This window comes from Glossina fuscipes, unplaced genomic scaffold (assembly GCF_014805625.2).
Source record: "Glossina fuscipes isolate IAEA_lab_2018 unplaced genomic scaffold, Yale_Gfus_2 55192, whole genome shotgun sequence".
Taxonomy (NCBI): domain Eukaryota; kingdom Metazoa; phylum Arthropoda; class Insecta; order Diptera; family Glossinidae; genus Glossina; species Glossina fuscipes.
Window position 1 is genome coordinate 4,539 of NW_024000255.1, and position 9,812 is coordinate 14,350.

At 34.7% G+C, this 9,812-nt stretch overlaps 2 protein-coding genes across 2 annotated transcripts; one reads left to right on the forward strand and one right to left on the reverse strand.

Moving 5' to 3' along the window:
- Positions 1-1,368: 1,368 nt before the first annotated feature.
- LOC119643102 (ubiquitin-fold modifier-conjugating enzyme 1) lies at positions 1,369-2,393 on the forward strand. Its single transcript, XM_038042450.1, has 4 exons — positions 1,369-1,592; positions 1,652-1,783; positions 1,900-2,067; positions 2,145-2,393. The coding sequence occupies exons 1-4, from the start codon at positions 1,470-1,472 to the stop codon at positions 2,208-2,210; spliced, it is 489 nt and encodes a 162-aa protein (XP_037898378.1). The 5' UTR covers positions 1,369-1,469; the 3' UTR covers positions 2,211-2,393.
- A 193-nt stretch (positions 2,394-2,586) lies between these two features.
- On the reverse strand, positions 2,587-9,804 carry LOC119643100 (transmembrane protein 131 homolog). The gene is made up of 4 exons (XM_038042449.1): positions 8,528-9,804; positions 6,195-7,118; positions 3,667-6,132; positions 2,587-2,889 (listed from the first exon to the last, which is right to left on the reverse strand). Exons 1-3 carry the CDS (start codon positions 9,458-9,460, stop codon positions 3,685-3,687), a joined length of 4,305 nt encoding a protein of 1,434 aa, XP_037898377.1. The 5' UTR covers positions 9,461-9,804; the 3' UTR covers positions 2,587-2,889; positions 3,667-3,684.
- Positions 9,805-9,812: the final 8 nt, after the last annotated feature.

The following is a 9,812-nucleotide window of genomic DNA, read 5'->3' on the forward strand; positions in this document are numbered from 1 at the left end:
AAGGTTACTTTTGCTTTAAAATCTGAAGATACGTCAGTTGATTCAAAAAAAAGGAAATTATTGACCCGCTCAAAAAGTTAACAAATAGTATAAATGGCTCTGTAAACAAAACAAGTAAGAAAATTATATTCAATCGTGACCGAATCTTTTATAACCACCACTGTTATCCTAGAAAATGCAAAAAACGCAAAAAAACTTATAATACGAAGTGGGCGCAACTGACTTTTTCCATTTTCAAATAAAAGTTTTTGCCGCATAGTCATACGGGCGGATACTACACGATTGGGCAGACAGGCATGCTTGAATTGATTTAGAATATTATATATATATGTATAGAATATATATACTATATAGGGTCTCTGACGCTTCGTTCTGGGCGTTGCAAATATTTTGACAGAATGAATGTATATATCTCATCTTTCGGTGATGATACAAAAAGAAAGAGCTTATAGTCTTGGCTGCTAATGCTTATTCTATCTTTGAAATCGTACAGTTTATTTCTTTCGTCTAAATAAACTATGACAATAATAAAATTTGTAACCAAGTTATACATGCAAACGTAGAATTATCTCTTTGCTCAGTTAAACTTTCCTTAAGATTTGTACTCGCCTATGGCAGTAGCACCTTTGTACACTTGTTTCAAAGAGAAATGATTTAAATCTTTATTAATAACCTAACACTAACATGAACGAAAATCGGTGTAAAAATTGTTTGATATTTTGCAATTCAGTTTATTCTGAAAAGCGAGAAGATAAAAGACATGAATACAAAAATTCATATGCCGTTTTTAACTTTTGATTGCGTTTTTATTAATGTTGTCTCCGTTGTTGACACAGTTGTGGAACACTGCCCCATTTTTAACGTAGTTGTGAAGGCTATCTCCTTTTCATAAAAAAAATTTGCGAAATCTTTGACAGAATGAGAACAAACAAATAAAACCAATCAAATTGGCTCTTAACGTGACAGCATTACACTATTATCTTAACAAACGCTGATTAAAATAGCAGTTAATTTTATTTCTTAATCAACGATCCTCTCCTTCGCATATCTTATTGAATTACGTTTTGTCTCTAATTTTACAAATGTATCCCAACTTTCATGTTTAAAAAATTCTTACAAAAAATAAGTAAGTTGCGAATTAAAAATTTATGCTGTTTACTTATATTAAAAAAACTCAGCCTTTCGCGAAAAAATAACAATTTACGCAGTCATTAACTGAATTTTTGAATGCATAGCGTGGCTACTAAGATGGCAATATTACGGTAGAAATAATGGCATACAGATGGCGCTAGACTTAGGAGAAACATCTGATTTAAAACAAAAAACAGAGCTGTTTAGCGAACAAAATTTGAGGTGCAATAGCTACTCTGTGCAAAGAATAACGTGTCAAGTTTTTTTTATGTAGAATTTTTGGTTTCATTTTAAAAATCCATAAAAAACGCTAAGTTTAACAACTATTTGGAAAAGATATGGTAGACGAATGTACGAAAAAAACTTTAAGTAACATACCTTTACTGCAAACACGCGCTGGACCCAGAGAAAAGGACATATGGGTGCAACGATTAAAAGAAGAGTATCAGGCTTTGATTAAAGTGTGATTTTAAACGCTTATTAAGTTTTTCATTTAACTTAACAATATTTCATATTTTAGTATGTGCAAAATAATAAAGAATCCGGCATGGATTGGTTTCGCTTGGAATCGAACAAGGAGGGCACCAAATGGTTTGGCAAGTGCTGGTATATGCATAATTTGCTGAAATATGAGTTCGACGTAGAATTTGATGTAAGTATATATCAAAACTACCAATCACGATTGCACTTATAAGCGTAACTTTCACCCTTTGTGACTAGACTAAATATTGAAACATTGATATTCAATTTTAAACATTTGTCGTACAGATACCTGTCTTATATCCAACAACCGCGCCGGAAATCGCTCTACCCGAATTGGACGGTAAAACGGCGAAAATGTATCGGGGTGGAAAAATTTGCTTAACAGATCATTTTAAACCGTTATGGTCCCGAAATGTACCTAAATTTGGTATTGCACATGCTATGGCCTTGGGAGTAAGTCATATTAAAAAATTGTGAATACACGTTAGGTCATATATATAATCTTTAAATATAATCCTTTCAAATTTCAGCTTGCACCCTGGTTAGCTGTAGAAGTACCTGAACTTATAGAAAAAGGGATTATTACTAAGCAATAAGATTTACTTATTTAAGGATTTTTGCTCTTTGTCGCGTTTGCTTTTATTTTCTTTGTATTTAAGAAAGAAGAAAGAAATAATTTTTAGTACATGAAATGAAAAATTTTTATATAAATTATAAAGTCGAAAAAACAAATTATGTCGAAGTCTTATGTAGAAAAAGTGGTATAAAAAAGGAAAATGCATTCATTTTCATAAATTCTTAATAAAATAAAATATTTAAAAAAGAAAATAAATTCAAAAATATCTTCAAATATCCTACGAGTATTTTTTCATTTTTAGATGATTCTCTTCTACGTATATACGTATTATTAATAGGTAATTAAAACTAAATATAATAAAAAATGGCATTTTACGAATTGAAAATAAATAGAATTTAATATTTCTATCGGAAAATATATATAAGTATAAACATTTCTTTTTACAAATAATAAATTAACTGAAAAATTGATGTGAGATGTTAAAGAGTTACAATTTCCTTTTTATGTTAAGTATTTTGTAAGTAAGAAAGTTTAATAGGTTCCAAAAGAAAGAAGTTATATTTTGTGTGTGTGTGTGCGTGCTACACACTCCGTCAAATGTTTGTTGCTTACTTAGCAATCCGTAGTGTTTTTAACTTTGCGAAATACCTTCAAGTATGGTAGACTTGTGTGCGTAGGTGGCAGAAGGATAACAATATCTGCAAATTAGAATAAACAAAAATATTTGCTCATTTCGTTTGGAAAGCAAAAAATATGTAAGGCATCACTGAATATGAATAGAGCGAAACAAAAACCAAACATTAAAAGGGATATTGAAAGTAATAATGACAAACGCTAATATTACTTGTTGAAATAAATAAACATAACTTCATTTGGGGGAGTGGTCAAAAACTGATCGAATTCGAAATATTTTCAACAGCTTTCGTCGTTGGTCCAAACCACATCGGTTCATCAAATTTCATCAAAAATATTTCAAAACTTGCGATTTGCAACTTGAACAAGAAGAGACGGACGGACAGACAAACTTATTGATTCACAGAATATGAATAAGAAATGTGGCTCTATTTCATGTCCTTTTGTATGTTGCACACATTCCTATAAACTTAATGCATCTTTCTCCTACAAACTTGTATAAGATATAATAAATAAATATACATTTAAAAGATTCTCGACTACATTTTGCTCTTCAAAAGGATAAAAATTAGGCCAATATAATCGCCGATCTTTTGCGAACATCCCATTCATATTAAAATTTGTCTCGTGCAATTTGGCAGAGAATATAAGCAATGTACGCACATTTTAATTTGTGCGAATTGAGGTTTTGGTTTTGATGGCTGAGATTCAGACGCCTAAGGGGGGATAATTGCCCACTATACAATGACCTTTACTTGACTATGATGCGCAATTACTTCAAACGGTTTTGTGAAGCTTCTCTCACGTTATAATGTTGAGTGTTCTTAGACATAATAACTTACATTTGTTATTGCACTAATTTACTGTTGCTGTTGAGACGGTGCTGGTACCGGCCTTGCCTGTGGTTGTTGTTTTTGTTGCGTTTGTCCTAAATTTTGTTTCCAGTTATCCGTCCAGATTGAACTCAAACCAAAGGGATCAAAAATTGGTATATTCTCGGTAGCCTCTGTTGACAAATCATTAACTGATCCATTTATTGCCACTACTCCTGAGCTGGTCATGGTAGCAGTAGGCATTTGTTGTTTTTGATTAAGAATATAATGCTTCTCCAAACCTGGGGGTGGACGTATCATATTAGACGTTGTAGTTGTGGTTGCTGCCAAATTCCAAGAGTGGGCACTTTGATTAGTTGGGTCAAAATTGACAGCATTCGTAGAAGTTGCCGGAACAACGGCATTAGAGTTAACCATCGATGGCCACGAAGTGCAATTCAATTGGGACCAATTATTACCTGCTAATTTGGTTACTGAAGAACACGTCGTGCCTTCTAAGAATTGTTGCTGTTGTTGTTGCTGTGAATTGTTATGACCTGACATTTGCTGTTCGCGTAATTTTCGCAAATAATCGCTCGTCTGCTGCCATTGGCATGGTAGTTCATCTTGGGCATGTATCTCATATAAATGATTAGTTAATAAACTGCTTTGCTGTGATTGATGTTGCTCTTGGCGTTGGTGCTGTTGTTGCTGTTGTTGTTGTTGTGAATGATCGTCAAAGCCGTAAGGATTGCCTAAAGTATGGGATAACAAATCAGGGAAATATGAAGAGACTGAACCCAAAGCATTGCCATTATGAAATGTTTCCCACACAGGAGTGGAAGATGGTGATTTACGTGAACCAATAGGACCCAATTCGGATTTTTGGGCTGGAGTTTGTGACGTTGTCGAAGTAGCGAGAAGTTCTGAGTTTTCCAATGACGAGGATTGTAACGCTGGTGTCGGCAAGAGATCATCCAGAAATGTATGCTTAGTTGTAGCGGACTTTGAGGATTGTGATTGCAGGACGTCGCTGAACGTTACTTGACTATTAGTTTCCCAAGGTGATGTAATACAATTTCCTACATAAAGGCAGTCGTTTAAAACTGTAGAAGATTCTTTTTGTTTTTCAGACTTCCCAATAGAATCAGTCGATGGCATAGAAGTATTGGTAGCATTGGTAGAGAAATTTAAAGAATTTGAGGCTTTTAGTTTGGTTTTACGATCTGCTCGAGTTTTGTGTGACGACGAATGTTGAGAATGCATTGAAGATGCAGAACACGTGGAAGAGGAACATGAAGACGACGAGGCTGACGATAAAGAGTGAAGCGAAGAACCGACATCTATAGAGCAATTTTTACGTCTCTCGCGTCCCGGTGTTTTACCTAATTTGCGACCTGCACATACATTTAGGTCTTTAATATTAGGTGGCGTTAAAGCACCTACACACGTCTTTGATGCTTTAATGGATGCTTTAGCATTCGTTTTAGGGGAATTTTTCTCCTTTTTGCTTTCCTTTTCATGAACTTCTTCTTCTGTTTTAGATAACTTAATTAAATCTTCCGTAGCTGCGGTTTCAAAGATTTTGTTTTTCTTGTTACTAATCTTAGGATATGATGTTAACTTTTTCAATCCTCCGTCCATTTTATCTAATAAAGTCTTTTCAGTCAGCTTAGGTTTAAGATTTTTGGCTGTGCTGTCGTTAGGCGAGCTATTATTATGACTACCGTTAGAATTATTAGACACATTAGATGTTAACAATGTTTCGCTTTTGTCCTTAGCCAGACGCTTACGGGATTCACCACTACCAAAAGTCCAATTAACCATATCCGCCAAGGATAGATTACGTTTAGTAATTGAAGATTTTGTTTCTACATTCGAAAATGACTTTTGATTTTTATTAGCGTTTCGTTTCTTTAAACCGCTGTTTCCATTACCATCACTAGCATTAGACTTCTCCTTAGTTTTACCAGTAACGGCCTCTATTCCAGATGTCTCATTAGACGAATGGGAACGCATTGCTATATTGCGCAAATTAAAAGGTTGCATCTGTGCTTTATCCCGGGCCAAAGAAAGTTTCGACTGTTGATAGCATATGTTGCCGTAATCTATGTGGGCAGCGATAAGCACCAAGGCAAACATTATGGATAAAACTACAATTGCTGCACTACGTATACGTGATTCCCAAAAAGGACGAGGCAACAAGGCAATACAACGTTCCAAGCCTTTATTCGGCAATTGTGCTACAAGCACATAATCAAATCCAAACGAATGGTTGGTTTTCAAAATAAACGGTTTCGTAATACGTGTAACAGTGAAATCCGGCTGAAAAGTAATCTCAATCCTACGTGTACCGTTCGTTTTTAACTCAAACGGCGAACAATCAGCTGTACTAAAACCATAACCGGTACATGGCTGATCATCTATAAATATTCCTTTTATCCAAATAGGTAATTCTCCAGAATTACGAGCCGTAAAGACGCGTTTTGCCAGAAGCTGAAACGCCAAAAACGAACATATAAATCAATTTTATTCTTATTATTCATATGAGAATGTACCTTGTGTGCGACATCCACACCAGCCTTACTTGGATTTTGTGTCGCAGAACAAACGCGTTCCATTTGCAGTTCGCTTATTTCAAAGAGGAGCGGATTTAGTGAGCCGGGCTTGCGATTACTTAAACGAAATTGCGATTGGACTGTCTTAGCACTAAGCCAGATAGCCTCATATAAGGTTAAATTATTGCGAACATGCAGCAGAGTGCAATAAGTTCCCGTAGTGTGCGAACGAAATCTAACGGGGACTGAAACGCTTCCTCCCGCGGGTATTAGTAACGGCTTTTCAGGAGGATTGTTGACTAGAGAAAATACCGCTTTATCTGTGAGATAACAACTTGGTGCAATTACAATAACTTCAAGCGGTAAAGAAAGTTGCGTTTGCTTTGCCAGTGACGGATCAGCTAAAAAATAATCAACCAGTATAGGAGTGTCGGCCGGATTCGTGATTGTTACGACATACTCCTGTGTTTTATTCACTTCTGTGGTAGGCAGTACAGCAGCACTACCCACTAATTGTGGCCATTCTAGTTCAATGATGAGATTCATTTGAAATTGTACTGAATCTTTCGTGGTCATGATAAAATCAATATTCTGAAAATACCATTTAAAATGACGATACAATTCGGTCCGCCGTCTCAATTCGACTTCATCAAAATGAGGAATGTGAAGATTATTGCCTTCAAAATTGTTAAGAAACGTGACCACCTCATCTGTATAAGGAGATATGTAACAACGTGAACCGCATAAGAGGGCCGGTTCGAAATAAATTCGTCCAACAGTGGTAACTGTTTCAGGGGATATCTTGGAGCCATATTGCTGGAAATCTTCAAATCGGAAACCCGGTTCGGTAAAATTGATACTACGTATGTTCAAAGGATATTTGTAAGTTGAACGTATACTCAGTTCGGAAGAGCAAAGTTTACCCTGAAATAATATCAAAAAACAAAAAAAAAACAAAAAAAAACGATCGCCATGTTAGTGAAGAAATGTACAAAAATTGCCTTTAAATTAAACGTAGACTTTAATGATATTGAAAAAAAAAATTGGCTGAATTGAATAAGACCTGTTGTCTCCTAATAAAGCATCGATTTTAATATTTTTGCTAGGAATTTACGAAATTTTTCCTAAGGACTACACAATTAAAGAATTCAATGACGTCTGCAAGCTAAGAATTATTATTATGCATAAAAAAAATTCGCTAACGGTCTTCTATTACTTGTAATTAAATTTTCAACTTTCAATGCAAGTGAAAATATAAAAATATGATTGATATATGATGATTAAAATGAATATATGGTGAATAAACCATGCTTGCCTATAAAACAGTGTTTAGAGCAAATCATTTTTATAATAAAGAAATAAAAATATTGCAGCTGTGGTAGCCTAGATCACCCTAACGTTATCGAAATATCGAATTTTGAAAATATGGTGTTAAGGTGTGATCGAAAAAGTTTGTACAAACTGACCCATTTTCAAAAGGTATTAGTGTAGCAAATTTTATCAAAATGACTCAAATGTCGCGACCTGTAGGTTGAACAGGAGACAACGACAACAAGCAGACAGACAAGCTTAGATCGGTATAATAGAAGGTGGATCTCTCTAAAGACGTTTTGATTGTTGCTTACATCCGTACAATTTTAAAATATCCTTGTATCGCAAGTGGTGTAGACTATATAAAAATAGCAACTTTAAGTGATGAATGAAATCCATAGATCATAATGAAAGTTAGTCAATGGTTGCAGCTGAGTCTTTTTCTATTAACGGTGTTGTGATATGTAATACCGTGTTAAAAGTTTCACTTTAACTTATGCTTAAAAGGTGCGAATTTATAAATTAATTTATGAAACCAATTTATGCCGCTTGACTGCTTTAAATATCCCGTAATACACATTTTCTATTGACCTCATACCCAAATATATTTATATTAAAAGAAATTTAATCAAATTCAAACGAATAATTAGTTTTCAAAATAAACGATTTCGTAATTTTGATAAATATTCGAAAAAAAAAAAATTAAAAATTCAGAAAAAAACTTGACAATAAGTTCAATCGTTTACATATATGCCCATCTTTGTAAACAGGCACCAATCTTGTCCCATTGCGAATCTTTCCAAGTTGTGTTTTTTAAACGCCTTTTATATATAGAAAATATGTAGATTATTGCAATAAAATGCGTCCAAATAAATCATATTTCAGGCATGAGTAGAGAAATTTTTAAAGTAGAATACCGATCTTAACATTTTACCGTTGATTTTAACATTGATTACAGAAAATGCTTAGTTTACAGAGCTCTAAACCAAAATTTAAACATATTTAAATTATTAGGAACTTACCGGGAAGCAATTGATGAAGTGTAACTTCTCTTGATCTACTTCCAGACGACCGTTTGATATGAATAGCTTTATATTTACTGTTATATTTTCATATTGAGTTGAAATTATCATCATTTGATTTATAGGATATTCGCTTAATTCCAGTAATGAACGAGCATGCGGATGCAGTTCCACACTAAACACAGCCACGTCGCCCTCGTTTAGATTGTCGTCAAACGTATAGTTAGTATTCACCAAATCGACGATTGTATGGGTATCGAGAGACTTTGCAGAGGAGGCTTTTACGCAACCCAAAAACATAATGGAACATCGTACCGCTCTCACTGACTGCATCCTCCAATTGGTGATTTTTACACTGATCGGATTACGATTTTGTATTATTACAAAACTAGTCTGAGGCTTGGAGCCTAAGTTCAACTCAGTACTGTAGACTGAGGAGCTTGAACGCCATATGGTATTGGTTTGAGTATACACGTGCAAAAGTCCTGAGCACAGAGAAACAGGAATATCAAAACATGTCAAGTTTGTATAAATATGTAGTGTCGTGTTATAGTTGAGATCTTTAGAATCTCGTTTAGATAGCTTTAAGTCCATCTCGAAAGTGGCATGTGGTACTAAAATCGACCCATCAACTCTCAACGAAGGCGAATTAATGGTTAAGGCGGAATCACCTTGTTCCTTGCGCAGGCTTACATTATAAACAGTTAAAGGCTGCTGAAAAAGATTCTGAAATACAAAACGTCGTTGTCCTTTAATGAAGTCCTTTAATGTCAACCGGTTGATATGGCGATCGTAATGAAAAGAGCCTTTGAATAACTCGAATCTAATTAAAAGTTGCACGGAATGTTGCACAGCAACACCACTACTGGGCGATACTAATTTAAGTACAATACGTTCGCTCACAGACGCACCATCAGCAACATACGTCAACATTTGAGGCTTTATGGTTAAAGTAGAATTTTTTGAATTATATTCGAAACCCTTGTTAATTTGTTCGTTTGAACATTGCAGTGAGTTTAATCTGAATTCGTGCTTAGAATGTCGTATATATATATGACGTTGTATAGGATTCGTTTCTGAATTGACCGTCACATGGCCAAGATCTAATAATGGATTTTCAGCATATAAATCATAATCGGAAGTAATCTCAAATTCTACTGGTATTACTAAGATATCTTTATGTTCTTCTCCAAGCAAAGGCCCCGCGATTTTAATGCGAATGTACGCACTGTAATTGCCAGCTGCCAAGCCTTGAAAGCGTATGCGTATTATGGGTTTCGTGGTG

What these genes read in the sequence shown, in the direction of transcription:
- LOC119643100 (XM_038042449.1), bottom strand. Translation starts at nt 9,460, where the DNA reads ATGTTGACGTATGTTGCTGATGGTGCGTCTGTGAGCGAACGTATTGTA. An exon ending in ACTTCATCAATTGCTTCCCG is followed by an intron (nt 7,119 to 8,527) that starts GTAAGTTCCTAA and finishes ATATTATTTCAG; the next exon opens with GGTAAACTTTGCTCTTCCGA. An exon ending in GTGTGGATGTCGCACACAAG is followed by an intron (nt 6,133 to 6,194) that starts GTACATTCTCAT and finishes TTGGCGTTTCAG; the next exon opens with CTTCTGGCAAAACGCGTCTT.
- LOC119643102 (XM_038042450.1), top strand. Translation starts at nt 1,470, where the DNA reads ATGGTAGACGAATGTACGAAAAAAACTTTAAGTAACATACCTTTACTG. An exon ending in AGTATCAGGCTTTGATTAAA is followed by an intron (nt 1,593 to 1,651) that starts GTGTGATTTTAA and finishes TTCATATTTTAG; the next exon opens with TATGTGCAAAATAATAAAGA. An exon ending in AGTTCGACGTAGAATTTGAT is followed by an intron (nt 1,784 to 1,899) that starts GTAAGTATATAT and finishes TTTGTCGTACAG; the next exon opens with ATACCTGTCTTATATCCAAC.